This window comes from Antennarius striatus, chromosome 17 (genome assembly GCF_040054535.1).
Source record: "Antennarius striatus isolate MH-2024 chromosome 17, ASM4005453v1, whole genome shotgun sequence".
Lineage (NCBI taxonomy): Eukaryota > Metazoa > Chordata > Actinopteri > Lophiiformes > Antennariidae > Antennarius > Antennarius striatus.
This window is the reverse complement of record NC_090792.1, coordinates 10,524,131-10,542,964: the sequence shown is the minus strand read 5'-3', so window position 1 is coordinate 10,542,964 and position 18,834 is coordinate 10,524,131. Positions and strand designations below refer to the sequence as shown.

The following is an 18,834-nucleotide window of genomic DNA, read 5'->3' as shown; positions in this document are numbered from 1 at the left end:
GATCTGTCTGTGAATCAATATTTTAATAATGGCTAGGATGAATTAAGTCCTAAAACCATACCATTACGCTGTATGGTGATACTTCTGACACTGAGTGTTGTTGGGACTCACTAAGGATTAGATGTTGGATCTTGATGCTGATGTAACGTCAAATAAAGTTGTTGTTACAGATGTCAGTGCTTCTTTTATGATGTTCCTTTTTCTCACAGTTGAAATAATCCAGCTATAAAAAAAATGTCAATTCACAATAGCTAATTCCTTTTAGCTGATACTGAGGTCTGGTATTTTGTATGCCGTCTTATTACAATGTCTTATAGAGACACTGAAATATTCCAGAGCGACTGTTGAAGTTATTAGAAAACTTGCTTTGCCTTCTATGATAAATTGAGTTTTTATTAGGATTTGTGGAAAATTTGCCAGAAAAGCAGCAATGATACAATAGTATCCTTATTAGATTGTTTAGTCATATTATCATATTATCCAGTATTTTACTAATGTTCTCAGTAGCAAGTGTCAAAGTCTATTTTATTTATTTTATTTAAACCTTCTTACAGAAGGTCCACATATAAAGAAACAACATGTTACATAAAATTCAAAAAGAAATACATGATTAAAATTCATTATAAAAGAAAATAAGAACCACTATATTCAGATATATACATGCTCATACAATTAATGAAGGCAAGCCTATTTAAATATTCATACTCATTCTGGTGACACGCATAAGGTTTATACATTCAGAATAATGAATTTCTTTTCATTGTTAATAAAATATATTGCAATACACCAGTCAACATCCAGTCTGACCACATTGATCAATGAGTCAAACTTTTAATTCCACAAACCAGAGCTACACCGCCTGGTATCCTGCCTTGAACTACTCACAATAAGATCAGTAGGAGACCCCCCATTCCAATGAAATTTATCATGTGGAAATTATTTTTTTCCAAATCTTGCTTTTCTTGAAATAATGTTTGGTTGAGTGTTAAGTGTTGATGGGAAACCAGAGGAGTAGGAAATTTGACCTCTTCCTCGGCTACTCCAGTGTCTCCATGGTAGCAGGGACAAACACTGACAGCGGGCTACAGCAGGATAGTTCTGCCCTCACTGATGTGTGACTTGTTTACCAGGTTTAGTTTTGTGTCGCACCTGAGCTTGAAGAGGTGATGCCGAAGAAGAAAGCCACCAAAATAAAGAAGGCGAAAGGCGGGTGAGTACTTGTATTTTGTACAGACATTATTTAAAATCTCATTTAAATCTAAAGTCGATGGATTTTGTTCTGTATTTTGTTACAGGAAGGGGAAGAAGGAAAGCAAACAGGTGTCAAAGGCGGACAGGGAGCCGGACGCGGACAGGCCACGGGGCAGCGCGGCCCTTTGGGAGCTGAGGCTGCGGGTCACCGGACAGTCCCTCGCGCAGTATACCGAGGCCTGCCGGCGACTGGCACGCACCAACGAAGAGCTGACCAATCAGCTTTACCGCCAGGAGAAGGACATGATTGAAATAACAGACTTTCTGAAGAAAGAAGACGCAGCGAAAGAGAAACAGGTAGGAGCTTATAGCAGTGAGTCAAACTCATTTTCACTGAGGGCCACATCAGCATAATGTCTGTTCTCAAAGGGCCAGATGTAACTTATAAATGTAACTAAATGTAACTCAGTGTAATGTAAAATAAATGTAACCACTTAATGTTAAATAAATAGTTACATATAATATTTGTAATTTGCTGATTCAAATTACAAATATTACAGTTGCACAGAAAAGAATGTTTGTATGCTGTTCTGTTATAACATAAATTCTTTAAATTTGTCAGCTTATGAAACCCACTGAACTCCATCAATCAAGGGTCAAACTATCCAATGAATAAAGAAAAATAACATCAAACACAAGTTAGGACATTAACTTTGTTCAAAACATTTTTGTCAGTTAAAATGGGCTGAATTACTGCATTTGGGGAAATGTAGTTTATGGTCAAAGCACCTATTTATTTTTAGACACTCTGATCTTTTATGCTTTTGCGGGCCACAAGAAATGATGTGGCGGGCTGCATTTGGCCCTTGGGCCTTGAGTTTGAAACATATGGTATTAAGATGAGCCTCTGTTAACAAAGCGTCACGTGTCGTTACAACAGATCAGGATGCTGCAAAGAAGCCTGAAACGTCAAGAAGCGTGCGCACGTGATGAACAGAACAATCTGGTGAGTTCATCCTAAACAACATGAAAGGATGCTGAAGCAGCATATCGACATAAAAGCCTGCTGTATTGATCCAAGCATAGTGCTCAGAAACTTTTTTAAATTCCTGCTGGTGTGTAAAAAAATAGAGTATATGGACAGGAACATGTTTGGAAATATTCACTACACACACCATGTTTTCATGATCTAAAAAAATTATCCAGCACATATAGAATATAATATTCAGTATTATAGGAGCTTGTTAAATCTATAGGATTTCCCTGGGGAACAGGGGATCAATACTGCCCCAGTACATACACCCAGGGAACTGGTTTGAGGAAGGCCCTTTGCGCTGAAGCTTTATAGTTAAATACTATATATATTTTATTGTGTGTAAGTTTTTAGTGTCTCAGAAATGTGCTACACTGTGTCTTAACAGCTGTCTTGTGTGTAATTACGTTGACATTTATTCTGCAGCTTGACAAAAAAAACAACCAAACAAAATGACCATATGATATAAAAGCGAACCCTGACATTCCGAGTTACATTGTTTGATTTTTTTTATTTATTTCAGCGGCTACAGAAAATAACATAATGTAAAAGTGCTTATTTGGGAAAAGGCTGTCCCCTTTGTGCTCACAGCGATCCTTACTCAAAAATGCTACTTGAGGCACACCTTATGGGACTTTAGATCCCTATAATTTTCATTGACCTCTGCTCCCTGACATTAAGATCAAGCTATCAAACTGACACGACAAATTCAAGACAGGAAACAGTTTTGCTTCTCTTCCTAGCAGCTGTTTTTTATCTTCTAGTTTATTTTGTGCTGTTAAATAGAGTCCAATAAGCTTCTGAGGAGAAAAGGATGGTCTGGACCAACTTGAAAAATCCCTAGTTTAGAAATGGAACTGTCACGTATGTGCTGTTACTGGGAAGAAAATTACTCTTGTCCCAAAAGACTGTGACTTGTGTTCACAAGATTTCTGTCGTGTTAAAGTGATTAAATGCTTCTTCTTCAAAATATAAGGTATTTAATGAAAGGCATTCTGGGCAGCACAGTGGCGCAGTGGTTAGCGCTGTCGCCTCACAACACAGTGGGATGCAGAGTCGCATGCTCTCCCCGTGTCCGTGTGGGTTCTCTCCAGGTTCTCCGGCTTTCTCCTACCTCCAAAAGCATGCGCTGTGTGTGTGTGTGTGTGTGTGTGTGTGTGTGTGTGTGTGTGTGTGTGTGTGTGTGTGTGTGTGTGTGTGTGTGTGTGTGTGTGCATGGTTGTCCGTCTTTGTGTGTGGCTCCGCGGTGCACTGGTGTCGTGCCCGGAGTGTCCCCCGCCTCACGCCCTATGCCAGCTGAGATAGGCTCCAGCTCCCCGTGACCCGCTACGGCGGATACAGCGGCAGAAAAGGAATGAATGAATGAATTCTTGGAACATCAGTGTTCCAGTTTTTATCCAAGGAGAAATATGATGAAACTTGAGAAAATCGTTCAAATCGTCATTCCAAATAAGCCTTTTCCATTTGAAGTTTCTGCACACCACAACAAACAAGATGCGTGCAACACAAAACAAGCCAACCGTTTAATAGATCATACAAAGTGATAATTTCATATGAACTGTAAAAACGTAAACATTGCAGATTGGGGCATTGATGGAGATGAATTTATACAGAGTTATGTGAAGAATAACGATTAGGCCCAAAGTTGTAATCAGATGGTTGATAGCCTCTCATTTAGTCATCATGCACATGTTTGCGGGTCCGTGTTTTCCTAGTCTCTCATGACTTTGGTCATTTTGTGACATTTTTGCTCAGACTGGCTTTTCCACAGTAGCATCTTGAGGTATTTACCGTGACTGATCTCTGCTGAAGTTGGTTTGGAAAACAGCATGGCCTGTGTGAACTCTGGTATAAAGTCTTCTTCACTGGTTGATGCAAGCTGCACTTATGGGAAAGTTGCATCTGGTGTAGTATATAGATGAATAGATACATTTTTTCAGGCATGCATTTAAGATGCAGATTGTTTGTTATTACTGTATATGTATCTAATTATGTTATTGGCTTTGACAGGCTGAAGATTACACACTTCAAATAAAAGAGATGCAGGATCTGTTCAGACAGAGGTCCGATGAATTCAGCACGATCCAGGAAGGAATGAGGAAAATTAAGGAGTTTCAGACGACAAAAGCCCAGATGGAGCAAGAGCTCAGCAATGTGAGGATGCAACAGGATAAAAGTACTAGTTCATTCTGTCAGGATGTTAATGCTAACCATAACCGTGGTCATTAAATTTTTTAGATTAGAGAAAGCATGGAAGTTGCTGAAAAGGAGCACAGGGAGAACCTGAACAAAATGGAGTTCAAGTTCTTCAAAGAAAAGGTATCAAATTTAAAAGAATCCCCCAGATCACTTTGGAATGTAGAACTAACAATGGGGTGAAATTGATATAATTTCAGGCAGGCGAACAATGAGTTAGTTGTGGAAACCTAGGTCCCTGTTAATGGACACATAAAAGGAAAAATGGTGAAAAACCAGCCACATATATTAAGATAATTTCTAGGTTTTGCCTGCAGGCTCGCCTGGAGGGGGAAGCTGAGCAAAAGATAGCTCTGGTAATGGAAAGGGCCCACAATGAAGCTGTTGTGTGAGTGTGCTTCCCTTGTCTACAATCTAATTTAACACTTTAATATTTTAATACATATATATTCACCAATTTACATTTACCAGTGTGATCTTGGGGTATGTTTTACAGCTCGTAAAACAGCATTGACACTAGTGTGACCATAGTCTTAGCTGATTGGTCACATCGTGACACTGCTCGTCTTTAAAATTGAGAACATCAACCGGATAATTTAAATTTATGCAATCAGAATCTTGATGGATTAAGTCTCTGACAATAGTCAATAAATTTAGTTTTACGTGAAATGCTCTATTTTTATTTTCTCTTCGTGAGTCTAGTACAAAGGATCTTTATTTTTAATTTCTTTGGTTTTTCTGTAAACTGTTTAGGCAGTTGGACGAAGCGTCACACTCAGTGTTCAAGGAGAATGTCCGCCTCAATGAAGCACTGAAATATCACATAAAGGAGGCAGAGGAGCTGCAGAAATTGACAAATTCATTGGCGAAGGAAAATGCCTCCCTGGCACTGGACAAGGTATGTTTAAACCGCAGAACAGCAAACAGTGTCATTATTAGGCACCGGCAGTCCAGGTATAGTGGCCATTTCTCTCCCAGTCAGGTTCAGTCTTTTCAGTTATGAAACACTTGACTAATCTGTGCAGAAATATATTTCAGGTGGTTTTTCCCTTGTGTTGTTTACTTGTACTGAACCTGTGTATTTTGCTTTTGCTTGTGGTCCAACTCTAACCCCCTTTCCCAACCTCCTACCTAATACCCAGTGGTCAGTGGTTGTGGTGAGTTTCCACTGGTGCTAATTTAGTGGGTTCTCCTGTGCAGGTTTCTGGCACTGATTCTGTTAGACAAATAAATATTTGGTGCATTAATCTTACCTCAAATGATGACAGTAAATGAAGGGAGTGAATCCTACTCAGCAGTGCAGGCTGGAACACAAATCATTCTCTGTTCCAGCTCTACCATAAGTTGGCATGTAAAAGAGAGGACTCTCTTAAGTTGGCTCTGCCTCAACGTTTTTATTACTTTGGTCTTCTGTCTGTTCACTCAGAACACGTTTGAGTTGATGGTAAAAGAGAATGCCACTCAGATGGAGGCCCAAAAAGAGGAGCTATCCAGACTGAGAGCAAAGGTAGCTTCCTTGGAGCATATCCAAGATCTGAAAGCTGGGGAATCTGATCAAGACAACGAGGAGAAGAAGAAGGGGAAGGAGAGAACGGCTCTGGTCAGCATCCAGGCTGGCCAGGCAGAGCTGGAGAAGCTCCAGAAAGTGATTGCCATGCGGGAAAGTGAATTGAGGGACATCAAAAAGCTGTCGAGTACAATTGTAAGACAGCGCACGGAGCTGGAGCTGTTCTTCCATGAGGCTCTGGCTCAGGTGAAACAGGAGATCATGACAAGCAGGCAGCAATACAAAAAGGAGGCACAACGGGCTTACGGCTGGAGGCTGAGAGAAGCCACAGCAGGAAAGATAAAGTTTCCTCCCATCCGCACCTTTCATAAAAGCCCCCACAGTACCAACTCTGTCCATTCAGACATGGAGGCGGCTTCCAAGTGGTAGGTCCATCATTTCCATGACTTGTACAACTGTGTGTCTCTGTGATATTTTTAATCTCTCATGTTTATCGGTGCCAAATATTCCTCGGCTCATTCATCAGGTGTCAAACCATAACACAATGCATGGTTCATCTTTATAGAGTCTGTGTATTTATTCATGTACAGTATTTCCCGCATTATAAGGCGCACTGGACTATAAGGTGCACCTTCAATGAATGGCCTATTTTAAACCTTTTTCATATATAAGGCGCACTGGATTATAAGGCACACTGTCGGTTTTTGAGAAAATTAAACACTTTTAGGAGCGCCTTATAGTGCGGAAAATACTGTATTTGTACAACACTGAGGGCTGACATTGACTGGTTCTGTGTACCTGTTTTAAAGGACTTATCAGCCAGGCAGCAAAGTGGAAATGTCAGATCTGACCTGGGAGCAGAGGGAGCAGGTGCTCAGACTTCTCTTTGCTAAAATGAATGGGCAGAAGGAAAGGTAAATGACTTGTTTTCTGAGTTGAAGGTAGCTGAAGGCTAATTTATCACTTTTGCATCATCCTTAATAGTATCACACAATCTACTCGGAATCCCTGAAAATGCGTTGAACTTCTTTGATGAAGCAACTTTGAAACCGAATTGACACTAACCGGTAGCTCAGGCTGAACTTCTGGTGACTCCTCCCTCTTTTTAATGTTTTAAACAGTCATTCTCTCTGCAGAAGAGGATACCATAAAAAATCAGTTAGGCTTCAACCAATTTTCTTTTCCATCCAGCTGCTTAAAAAGAATGAAGAAAGAGTCTGGGCACAATAGTAAAAATAGGCCTTGCCGCAGAGTCGTGTGCTTGGAAACAAACATCTGGTCACGTCGATTTGCTCTCAGCCCATTGGCCCGTCTTCACGTGCACTAGCAGTTTATTTTGTTCTTTGAACTCTTGTGGTCGGAGAGCAGCTGCTAACATGATTTTCAGAAAGGAGTGTGCAGGGGATCTGGATGCATGGGGGTAAGACAGGCAGGAGATGTATATTCATGTTAACAGTGGTCTGGCACCTAGTCCTGCAGAATAACAGAACATTTGGCCACTCCAGAGAGTCAGAAATCCAAGTCCATGTGCATTGTGCTGACCCAGAATAACCCCTGTCCAAGACAGGCTACAGAGAACAGACAGAGCAACGTGCCAAAACATGGTTTTTCATTATAAGGTTCCTTATTTAACTATAGCTCTGAATTTTCTTGATAGGAAAGCCGGTCAACATATGGCCTTGTCTGCCTCCACTAAGAAGAAGCCCCTAACTGACATCAGAGCAGCTGGGTAAGACACTAAAGGATGAGAATTTAAGTCATTTCACATCCTTGCAATTAAAGTCTGTGCAGATTTATTGGTCCCACATTCTGTGTTTAGCTGTAAAAGTATTGACTGTGAGAGTATAAGTACCTACATGATTTATCAAGCGCATGCACAATGATTACTGTCTTCCAGAATTGAAGAGGTCGTCTCCCAGCAGGCTTTCCTCACCCAGATGCCTGGGCCCTTCCTGCCAGATATAGGGACCACATGACCTCTGTGTGGCATCCACATGACAATCTGGACGGCTCGCCTCCACTTTGTATGTCTCCCCACAGTCCATCAATCATGTGTGCAGCAGAATACAACAGAAATACAATAATTCTTCATACAAGCTGTGACCTTAGAGTCAGAGGAGGATTTATGTGATCATCCGACTGCTCAGTGAACAGCGAGCTAAGGGGAAAAAAATTGCTTTGGATCCAACTGTGTTCAGAAGGATGATGTAAATGTTGACTGAAGTTTGAGATGGATGCAGGTACTGAGGAAAACTCTAGATCACTTGCATCACATTACTGTAAAGCCTTTTTCCGCTGTTTTGCTTAAATATTGAAAACACTAAGGTCGATCAAATAAAAGACATGGATCCACTACAATGTGCAATCCAGCAAAAGTACAAGGAGTAGGTTTTCAGACTCAAGGAAACAGGTTTCCTTACTTAAAGGAACAGTAAGGTCAAAATGAACCCCGGGTTATTATTTGCAGTACATAATTTAACAAATGTTTTGGTGGCATTATTATTTTTTCATGATAAGTGAAGACCTTGGACAAACAATATATATCACAAGTTACAATGTGTTCCTTCACAGCAGAAGTGACGCAGTTGTAGACATCGCTTGAATCCATATCAGCGCCATTATGTATACAGCAAGCAACAACATAACAAGCTAACATTTTCACATTTATTTATGACAAAATCATCTGAAATCAGATATATTGCTTCATTGATTGTGTTGTATTGGCTGCAATGACTGACGAAGCGACAGGTGTTGTCGATGGCACATGACCCTAAATGATGGTGCTGCAGCAGCACAGATTTTAAGGTTTCCTGACACCAGGGATTTTGTCAGACATCTGGAAAAATTTTATTTTTCATGATAAAATATACAGTATATTACTTTAAAAAGAGTTTAATGTCCCTGTAATATAATCTAATTTGAAATCGGAGTAAGATGATGTCCCCATCACTGTAGTATGCTGTGATACAGCGACAATGGTGACCTTTAATTATTTGAAGGTATGCAGACGCCACCTCGAGTCCCTCATTCATGGAGATTATTTAAACTACACTGTCATTAAACACACTATACTTTCATTACCGTGTTGTACTGTTCTATTTCACACTGATCACAGAGCATCTGCTGTTTTGCATAGAATATAGTGTCATCTTCAGTGGTTTACATTTCCATCATATCTGTCCATCCATCCACCTTCATCCGCTCATCCATAGTCGGGTCGCAGGGGGCAGTAGCTTCAACAGGGAACCCCATACTTCCCTTTCCCCACATCAACCAGCTCTGACATACCTGTCCATAGACATCTAATAAAAACACTTGAAAAAACAGAAATATTATTTTATCTGTATTGATGGAGGGAAAAAGGCATCTTGGTCTTCTGGTTTGTCCCGTCAGTGGTACTCTGTGTTTAGCGTCCCATAGTGGGCATGGTAACTGCAGGGCTTTTCAAGGTTGCATCTTCAGCCTTCCATTGTGAGGTTACTGTTTTTATCTGCGTGTAGAACTGGATGCCCTGAAGAGGACAAATAAAATTGTTTACATCAACACCTGAATTTGCCACATGTGTGCTATTCTTATACCTGTGACGAGAGGAAGCATTTGTTTATTTCATACTTGTTTTCCGTAGAAGTTCATGTCCCCTCTGAAGGATCCTCTTGATCCAGTGAAGGAAAACATGGGCAGCGGAACAGGGATTGGAACATTGACTCCAACCTGCAACAAACAAAAATATTCCTTTTGATATCTAGAAGCGGAAGGTTTGGAAAAACTGTCCTCCAGGAACCTAAATTGCTAGGATGAGTAAGATGCGGCTGATGAGAGATGTGGTGAATCAGTATTGTTTGCAAACACGATCCACTAAACACAGCTAAACCTACTCTTTATATTGCTCTTTTTAAAGTATAGCTATGGCTCATGAAAGGACGCAAATGCTAAATAAAACTTTTTGTTTTGAAGGCAGCAGAGGTATGGCAGGGTTAGTTTGAATGTTTGAAAGAAAAGAAAGAGGTTTGGACACACAAAAGTCTTTTGGTGAAGGTGCTTAAAGGAAAAAAAAAAGAAAAGAAGGAAAAGTAGATGTTTGTAGCATCGAGGTTTGGAGAAGAGGACAGCACACGGTCTGCACAGCATTCCCCGACATGTGAACAGCAAACACGGAGCATAACCAAGTCTCCACAGGCAAACAAACAGGGTAATGCTTGGCCATTTTTATGTTTTAACATGGAATTGGACTTCAGGAATCCCATGAGTTTATTTTAAGATTCCCCTTCTGCTACCCAGAAAAATATTTCCACGTTCCCGTTTTCAGTTAAAGGACATATTTATTGTAGCTATTCGTAGTCGTTAGCAGTGGGGATGTGGAGGGAAGGGGGTTGATGAACGTGTTTACTTTAGGTTATGTGCAAACCGAGGCTATACTTGACACGGAAAATAATTGTGTGTGAAGGTTTTCAAACAGAGATGTGATGAGTTTCCTCACTCGGGAGACGACGATGATGATGATGTGGGATGAGAAAGTTTCCTTTCTCCTATAACACAGGAAAGCATTCGGAGGTTGTGTCCACTCACCTGGCCCACGTCCACTTCGTGTGTGTATTTGCGTGCAGTGGCACCATTTGTGGTGAAGATGGCAGTGCCGTTGCCGTAGGGGTTGCCGTTGACCATGCCGATGGCATCATCCAGAGTGTCTGCCTCCAGGACCACTAACACAGGTCCAAAGATCTCCTCGGTGTAGCACTTCATCTGAGGCTGTGAGAGAGCAAAACACAACTCTTCACTCAGAGTTAAGCTTCAGGAACGTCCATAAAGTGTGAGCGCACAAAGAGACGACACGTACTGTGACTTTGCCCATGATTGTTGGACCAACAAAGTTTCCTCTCTCGTAACCCTTGACGTTGACGTTTCGGCCGTCCAGCAGGAGCTCGGCTCCCTCCTCGACGCCACTCTGGATCAAACTGCAGACTCGGTCTTTGGCTTGGGGAGAGATCAGAGGCCCCACATCTGCACCAGGCTGGTCTCCTAGCAGGGCCCCAAAACCACTGGCTTTACATATATACCATGACAAGAGTACATTATGGGCATTCACATTCAAATGTGTCTTTTCCCAAAGACACGCAAAAGCCCGATATTGTGGGGTGTACTAAGACGCTCCTTAAAAAATGGATACATATGAATTTGTTGTCTACTACACAAATCAGTCCATCTCTCTGCAAACAGCGACAGTTGTTCACTATTTTACCCCACATTGATGCTCTGACCCGGCACTTAGGACTGCGCGGCAGGTCTGGCCACAAATTTGCAGCATGGCTTACTCAAGCACTCTCTGTGAAGCTACATAGCAATAGACGGGAGGTTTGGTTAGCACGGTATGGGTGGCCCCAAAATGACTATGGCCAAAGGCCTCCGAGGGCTCCGGACAGACAGAGGTGTTGGGCGGGGCGGCGCTGAGCGGTACCTGCATTCACACGCAGAGCCTTGGCTCGCTCTACCAGTTCCGGCAGCCAGCTCCGGGCTTCACCCACCAGGATGGCGGTGGATAAAGCCATGCAGCGCTGTCCAGCTGCCCCAAAGGCTGCACCCACCAGCTGGTTCAGAGTGTTCTCCTTGTTGGCATCAGGCATCACTACACCATGGTTCTTGGCTCCCTATAGCATAGAAGTGGTGGTTAGCCTTCTGTCGTTTGATGTCCACATAACATAACAAATGGTTAGTTACAAGTGAGAACTTAATATCAGGGAGCTGCACACAAACAGCCTGCAAATTTTATATGGTAAATTTGTTCCACATTTTAGTCCATATGGGATTGATGGACATAAATCAAAATAAATACAGGAGGCATTTATAACTCACAGTAAAACTCTGATGCACAACTGCAGTCTGTCTTTGGGAGGAACTGCCTCCATGTAACTGCTTCACAAAGTTAAATTGCAAAATAAATTAAACTAATCTTTTATAGTTTGGGAAGGAAAGAGGTAAAAGTACAGCGACTTGTTAAATTGTTGTAAAAGCGGTTATATCTACAATTGTTCTTAAAACATTTTGTGCAGGAACGATTTCTCTTTGTGATTTTCCACATGGTAGTGTGGAATCGGGTGCGACAAATTTAAGAACAATAGCAAGAGCTGTAGCTTCTACATCTGGACAGAATCACTCACTGGGAAGTTTATGTTTACATTCTGAGTGGCATTTTTGACTGGATGTCATATTTCTAGTTAAACTGTCTCACGGCTTCAACCAACTTCCCGTGTCAAAGTGGGTGGATCAAAGAAAACCTACTGTCAGCGTAAAACTTGTTGACCACCAAATGAAACGCTGTTGACAACAAAATGTTTGATTCCTGGACCAGAGGAAACATTTACAGGTAAGTTACATACGCAATCAGCTGTATAAAATCTTTCACCCTGCTGTGCGTTCAAGATGTATGACTCAGAATGTAGCTCGGTGCTCGCCAGTAGGTGATATTTGACTCTAATTTAATTTACTTTTATGACACACTTTAAATAAATTTAAAATCAAACACTTCGTAATAACCGTAATAATTCATAACTTTGATTAAATAGCTGAAATAGCTTCTCATTGCATCTTATCAGGGTAACTTCTGGAGTCTTTCACATCTTAAAGTCACCTTCCTGACACAGGTTCCTGTCAGTGCTGCTGCTCATCTGTTGGACCACACTGCCCCCTTCTGGATATTTGAATCAAGCATCAGATGACGGACATGACCTGTGTTGCTTAATCTCACACTCACCATGTTAGACTGGACCCGCTTTCCATTTTTAGAGCCTCTCTCATAAATGTACTCCCCAGCTTGATTCGAGCCAACAAAGCTGATAGCCTTGATAGCTGGATGGTCACAGATGAAATTCACAGCTGTGACAGAAAGTTATTTAAAGCATTAATCATACATTCATTTAAAATTTCATTTTGTTAACTGCAGAAATTACATTTAACATATTTGCAGATACATTTCATGCTCAGTTTATTGATTGCTCAATCCAGGTCCACTTGAACATCAGATTAAATCGTGGCTCTTACCAGCATGCTGGCCGTGGATAACATTTAGCGTCCCATCTGGAGCACCGGCATCCTGAAGCATCTTCGCGAGCAGCATGGCACATGTTGGCACCCGCTCTGAAGGCTTCAGCAGGTAGGTGTTGCCACACACCATGGCCATGGGGAACATCCACAGAGGTATCATGGCAGGGAAATTGAAGGGGGCGATGCCAGCACACACCCCAAGCGGCAAACGGTAAGTGTAGGTGTCCATATCCTTAGTGATGGATGGGAGGGTTTCACCAAGCATCAGAGACGTTATGCTGCACGAGTGCTCCACCACCTCTGCGGGGAGAAGATGTGAAAGTGTGCAAGAATTAATTTTCTTCTTGCAAGATGTGTCAATTAAAATATTTACATTTGATCTACTGACAATCAGTAAAACTGAATGAGACTTCTATTTCTAACTGTCTATACTGGGTGTTTGTGTGCCTGTTTCAGAGAGAGGGAGGCCTGTTTTGAGCGTGTAACGATTGTGAATGAACTGTGACAATCTGCACTCGGAAAATTTTACAAACGAAGAAAACAAAGCAAATCCGTCACTGTAAAACCGTGTGAGTCATCTCTCACAAACACTCAGGGAATCCCAGGCACAAAACAGAACCTAAAAACAATTTGTAACCATAGGAACAAAATTACAAATGACAATAACTCCAAAACATGCGAGAAGCTCTGCTTCAGTTCTTTGTAGTTGCATGAAAATATTTGGCTATTTTAGAGTTGGAAACAAAACAAGTGTCAGAAGATGGACAGTAGCCATTACGCCAGCCCTTCTGTCTTTGTCCAGGGGAGGTGATAAATATCAGAAATGTCAAACAGCAAAGTAATAAAATGTGCTCTTTGTTCTAATTAAGTGTAACTCATTAACTATTCCTGCAACTACAAGTTAAAATCCTACATGTAAATGTTTACCTATTTGTTGGCCTTTGTAGAGTCGTATGAGATAAACTTACGCAATCCTCTGAAGACATCCCCCTCTGCATCTGCGAGGGTCTTTCCTTGTTCTAGTGTGATGGATTTGGCAAGTTCTTTCTGAAACACAAGAGAAACCCTTACGTAAGCAGTTTTTTGGCTTTAGATTTAATATAATCTGAATTAGTTTCAGTTGAAATTGTATGAAAACTAGCTTTGAACTGAGGTTTTAAAGATTTATTTACAATAAAACGCAACAACGTAACAGTTGCTCTGCTGAAATAAATCATCAAGTTGATTAATGTTATACAGTATTTTTTTGGTTTTAGCTGTACCTCATTTCTTTCAGGATGTCTGACTTACAATGTTATCCTTAATAAGTTGCTGATAGCGCAGGAAGATCTGTTGCCGTGTCAAGATGGAGGTTTCTGACCAGGACTCGAAGGCTCTGGAGCACGAGTTCACGGCTGCCAGCATCTCCTCCTGGGTGGCTTTGGGCACACGGTAAATAACTTCATTGGTAGCCTGGAGAAAAGAAACAAGGGAGTCACATCAGCGACCTCCTCTCTTCTAGAACCACATTCCAGTGTCAGTCTCTAGACCGAAGGCTGAACTATTTCCTCTGGATGCAACTTCCCATGATGCACTGATTTCCCTCTCCCTCAACTCTTTAATTTCACGTCAATATTTGATATCATTACCTTCCCTTGTTCCAAGAAGTCCTTCTACTCGTTTATCCAGCAGGTTACTTTGGACTGATTTGATCTAGGACTGACATCACTATCATCATTCATTCATTCGTCTTCAAGAAGAGATGACTGGAATCATCTTCTATTCAGGCCCTTTTACAAATCCAAATCACTCTGGAGCCTCTCCCAGCCAATAATTATTACTAATGATAATAATTATCAATATTATTTTAATATCTGTTGATTACTGTGATCTTACATGTCTGGGCCCTGTTCTTAATGTTCCCTCGTTCCTTCTACCTTAGCTTCTGTTTCTCACCTTCAAATCACTACTGGTCATCATGTGTCTACCTGTAATAAGATAGTTGTTTTTTGCCCCTCACAGTTGATAGCTACTGATGTTTTATTTATTTATAAATGTATATAAATTTTTTTGATTTATTTTCTATTTTAAATTACTGCACTAGAAGTCTACATCCTCATCCCCATGCTTCAAAAGTGGATTAAATCCATGGCTCCCTAGATGAAACAGATTGGTTTTAGGAACTGGAATTTAAACCTCTCTTCTTTGATTTGAAAAGACTTCATGAGATCTAACTGTACAAATAATGACTATACTGTATTTTGTTAAAAGCCTGCCTTATCCCGTAGTGACTGATATTCTAACAATCCTCCACATGTTTTTTGTTTGCTTTCTTTGACACATTTGACTTTGACAGAGGAAGAGGACAATCTCAACTTTAATAAAACTGTGTGGGGGGGGGACCACAGTTTGCATATGAGTAATTTCTGTTGTATTTGTTTATTCTTATGAAGTTTAAAAGTTTTTTTAAAATGTTTTTTAATTCTGTAAATATTTGACATAGGATATTTCATCTCATACAACAAAAGCTTATACATATTTCTATTTTTTACAATAAAAACACATCCAACTGGAGAAGCAACTCCACAATTCAAAGGCAGGTGAACTCACAGGATTGTGGATGTCAATCCATTCGGATGTTTTGGACTCAACAAACTTGCCATCGATGAGCAGCTTGGTGGTGGGCTGTGAGGAGAGGTCTTACGTCAGATCTGTACCAACAGCTTCATTTCACATGTGTGAAATTTGATAACCAGTAAGAGAAGTCAGATTTGGACTCACAGTGAAGGAGGAGTAGCACATACGACCAATTCTGAATGGGATCTGAAGAAAAACAAGGTGACAAGGAATCTTAAATCATCATAAAAACAATAACATCGGTTTTGGCTTATATATTTTGTAAGATAATAAATTATCAAACTGAAACAGGCTCTACAAGCTACGGCCTGTTCTGACTTCATGATTAATAAGCAACTGCAAAGAGTGGACAAGGGCTGAAGGGAGCTGACTTGAAGTAGATGCAGACTTTGAGTTTTACTTCTGACGTCTACATTCCTGGACTGGATCCTACAGGGTATTAACACGTCATACCACGTATAAAACACACCTGTCAAACCCGTCTGCGTCAAAACGAGCCACGTATTTTCGGACCAAACTCTTACCCTCGCCTTCAGGACGCATCTTAACGCTGTTGTCGCCATGGTGGAGATGTTTCAGGATCGACGAGCTTCACCCGAGGAGTCAGCGGGCAGGTCGGTGGTCTGCAGACAAACCCACCAACTCAGTCCTCGGTAGGTTGTAATTCCTGTGGGCGGGCTCACGTGCGATCCAAAGCTTCCTATTCGTGGAGTACCACCATGAATAACGCGATATGATTGGTCCGCTGTGTCCAATCACCAGTTTGGATTAATTTTAGCTCTGCGTTTCTGCTAATCGTTGGATAACAGAATTTGTTTGTCTACCAATTATTGAAAGTTACGTTATCAGTAGCCGGACGGTTTGATGAACGCGTCACTAAAAACCAGAGCGTCTGTCTAACCGGTTTGTTACTGCTCAGTACGAACTAGTACTAGTGGACGGAAGAAGGATTTTGCTGTGAAATGTGACGATCTCTTCAGGCTGCAAGTGAAGTCGTTATCCCGGCCACAACATGAAGCTTTCCTTAGTTTACCTAGCTAAGGTACCGTAATGACACTGCTGGTTGTTTAGTGTGTGTGTGTGTGTGTGTGTGCGCGCGCGCGCGCGTGTGTGTGTGTGTGTGCGCGTGCACCATCTCACAGTCGTGAGCACACGAGGCCCAGGTGTTGCTTAGTCACTGTGGACTGGGTAGGAGGGGATCTACGGGAGCATCCTATTGGCTGCTGAGGAATGAGTGGACTATAACCTGTAGAACGAAAATATGCTCAAGTTGAGTCGGTCTAGTTGACGCAGAAGTAAAGCCCCCCAAGAGCAATGGCATCCCAAACCAAGGTGCATCTATAGATAACAGGTTTTGTTAAACGTGATGTGTTTTCAAACTGACACATCTGGCCTTTGTGTTTTCTGTACAGCCTGTTCTACATGGATACTTCAGAAGTTCCTGCTCCTGGAGGGTTCGGATTGGTAAGACATGCAGCACTGGACTGTTAGCCATCACTACATTTAAAGCAATTTGATGACACCAAAATACTAAAGATTTTTCCCTGTGGTGTGGCAGCTTTCGCTCTTAAAGGCATCGATTACGACCTGGTTCCTGTCAATTTAATCAAAGACGGCGGTCATCAGGTACAAGGGATCAGTGTTGATGTAGAAATAACATATATAACAAAGTTTTCATGCTGATAAAAATATTGCAAATCTGTCCTCTAGAAAAAACAACAGTTCAAGACATTAAACCCTATGCAGCAAGTGCCGGCAGTTGAAATTGATGGCATGGTCCTCTCTCAGTCAGTGAGTCCCAAAAGTTGTGATCCATGCAAATCCTACAAAACAAAAAGATTTTAAATTCAAACATAATAGCTTTTTGCTCACACAGCTTGCAGTGATCCAGTACATTGATGAGACCAGGCCAGGTCATCCTCTTCTTCCAGCAGACCCAAAGAAACGTGCCCAGGTTCGCATAATCAGTGATCTCATTGCCTCTGGGATACAGCCTCTGCAGGTGACAGTAGCAGTCCAAACCATTTTAGATTACCCAGATGAACAGATGCAAGTATAAAATGTTATTTACTCGATGTTGCAGAATTTATACGTTATTCAGAAAATAGGGGCAGAAAAAGTGCAGTGGTCACAACACTTCATCAATCGTGGTTTTCAAGGTCAGTGGACAATACTAGTGTTTTCAGTCACATTACCAGAATTACTCGCCTTCTTTTATAATATGTGAGACTGTCTTCTAGCTCTTGAGCCAATTCTGAAGGAAACAGCAGGAAAATACTGTGTTGGTGATGAGGTAAGAGCATCAGTCATGTTGGAGCATAACACCACTGTGATATACCAACAGAATTTTTTCACCTAACACACTATTTACCTTTTAGATATCCATGGCAGACATCTGTCTTGTCCCACAAGTCTATAATGCAGAAAGGTATTTAAGAAAGCATGGTTTTGTAAAAACATGAATACCACACTGTCACCCAGACACGCATAGGTCTATTTTACACTATTCTTCCAGCTAAACTGTAAAAAAAAAAAAAAAAGATATATTACATCAAGTGATTCTAGTTATATTTTGTGGTTTATGTTCCTGTACCAATATTGTACACTTTGCTGACGATTATCCAAAATGTAAACATTTTGCACCAAAGAACCAATAGTCAACATTTCTATTTTGTCAATCACTCAGCACTACAGAGAAGTATGACATTTGTATGGTTTTCAATCTCTGCAGGTTTAAAGTGGATCTTGACCAGTATCCAACAATTAAAAGGCTGAATCAAGCCTTACTTGACATTGAAGCTTTCAAAGTTAGCCACCCATCCTGCCAACCAGACACACCTGTTGATCTGGATTAATAGAATAACCCAGTGGCTTCAGACACATTGCATCTTTGTACATTGAAAAATAAATGCTGTGAAAATAACCCTACTTCAGTCCAGTTGATTATATAACTTTGTTTATTAGCATTTTCACTTTATTAGTTCATGCAGTCCAGCATTTTCCCACTTACACTGATTTATAGGGACATAGCGTGGGAAAGCAATGTGTAAAACATGCAGATCAGAGATTTGTTATGCAAATTGCTAACCTTTTGCATCATATTTCCTGTGCAGAATATGAATAGTTATTACAAGGTCACAGGGGAAATAAAAAAGTCTCAACAAAGTCTGTACTAAAAAATGAAGCAGCCACAACCAACAAACCATAATGTCAGAATAACATCACAAATAAACAGTTATTGTCGATCCAGTCATCA

At 41.0% G+C, this 18,834-nt stretch overlaps 3 protein-coding genes across 4 annotated transcripts; 2 read left to right on the top strand and 1 right to left on the bottom strand.

Moving 5' to 3' along the window:
* The first annotated feature begins 1,159 nt into the window (after window positions 1-1,159).
* Window positions 1,160-7,908, top strand: bbof1a (basal body orientation factor 1a). Its single transcript, XM_068338447.1, has 11 exons — window positions 1,160-1,210; window positions 1,296-1,548; window positions 2,132-2,197; window positions 4,235-4,378; window positions 4,463-4,543; window positions 4,738-4,808; window positions 5,174-5,318; window positions 5,847-6,352; window positions 6,737-6,841; window positions 7,585-7,656; window positions 7,825-7,908. Exons 1-11 carry the CDS (start codon window positions 1,167-1,169, stop codon window positions 7,901-7,903), a joined length of 1,566 nt encoding a protein of 521 aa, XP_068194548.1. The 5' UTR covers window positions 1,160-1,166; the 3' UTR covers window positions 7,904-7,908.
* A 720-nt stretch (window positions 7,909-8,628) lies between these two features.
* Window positions 8,629-16,258, bottom strand: LOC137610698 (methylmalonate-semialdehyde/malonate-semialdehyde dehydrogenase [acylating], mitochondrial-like). The gene is made up of 12 exons (XM_068338446.1): window positions 16,103-16,258; window positions 15,723-15,764; window positions 15,552-15,626; window positions 14,253-14,414; window positions 13,931-14,009; window positions 12,960-13,262; window positions 12,673-12,794; window positions 11,380-11,569; window positions 10,762-10,943; window positions 10,494-10,673; window positions 9,540-9,638; window positions 8,629-9,438 (listed from the first exon to the last, which is right to left on the bottom strand). Exons 1-12 carry the CDS (start codon window positions 16,139-16,141, stop codon window positions 9,334-9,336), a joined length of 1,578 nt encoding a protein of 525 aa, XP_068194547.1. The 5' UTR covers window positions 16,142-16,258; the 3' UTR covers window positions 8,629-9,333.
* A 120-nt stretch (window positions 16,259-16,378) lies between these two features.
* gstz1 (glutathione S-transferase zeta 1) lies at window positions 16,379-18,806 on the top strand. Of its 2 annotated transcripts, none has more exons than XM_068338448.1 (9): window positions 16,379-16,620; window positions 16,991-17,042; window positions 17,137-17,204; window positions 17,289-17,369; window positions 17,455-17,580; window positions 17,662-17,737; window positions 17,819-17,871; window positions 17,957-18,006; window positions 18,310-18,802. In XM_068338448.1, exons 1-9 carry the CDS (start codon window positions 16,591-16,593, stop codon window positions 18,431-18,433), a joined length of 660 nt encoding a protein of 219 aa, XP_068194549.1. In that variant the 5' UTR covers window positions 16,379-16,590; the 3' UTR covers window positions 18,434-18,802. The 2 variants fall into 2 exon arrangements, with proteins under 2 accessions (XP_068194549.1, XP_068194550.1); XM_068338449.1 differs by lacking the exon at window positions 16,379-16,620 and adding an exon at window positions 16,689-16,910 and having other exon boundaries at window positions 18,310-18,806.
* The last annotated feature ends 28 nt before the right edge of the window (window positions 18,807-18,834 follow it).

Excerpts from the sequence above, each read along its gene's own strand:
- LOC137610698 (XM_068338446.1), bottom strand. The coding sequence starts at position 16,141 with ATGGCGACAACAGCGTTAAGATGCGTCCTGAAGGCGAGG. Across the intron at positions 11,570-12,672 it reads AGCGGGTCCAGTCTAACATG|GGAGCCAAGAACCATGGTGT; the intron begins GTGAGTGTGAGA and ends TCTATGCTATAG. Across the intron at positions 9,439-9,539 it reads TGAACTTCTACGGAAAACAA|GGCATCCAGTTCTACACGCA; the intron begins GTATGAAATAAA and ends TGTCCTCTTCAG.
- bbof1a (XM_068338447.1), top strand. The coding sequence starts at position 1,167 with ATGCCGAAGAAGAAAGCCACCAAAATAAAGAAGGCGAAAGGCGG. Across the intron at positions 4,379-4,462 it reads TGGAGCAAGAGCTCAGCAAT|ATTAGAGAAAGCATGGAAGT; the intron begins GTGAGGATGCAA and ends TAAATTTTTTAG. Across the intron at positions 6,842-7,584 it reads ATGAATGGGCAGAAGGAAAG|GAAAGCCGGTCAACATATGG; the intron begins GTAAATGACTTG and ends TTTTCTTGATAG.
- gstz1 (XM_068338448.1), top strand. The coding sequence starts at position 16,591 with ATGAAGCTTTCCTTAGTTTACCTAGCTAAG. Across the intron at positions 17,043-17,136 it reads CTCCTGGAGGGTTCGGATTG|CTTTCGCTCTTAAAGGCATC; the intron begins GTAAGACATGCA and ends GTGGTGTGGCAG. Across the intron at positions 17,581-17,661 it reads CTGGGATACAGCCTCTGCAG|AATTTATACGTTATTCAGAA; the intron begins GTGACAGTAGCA and ends TCGATGTTGCAG.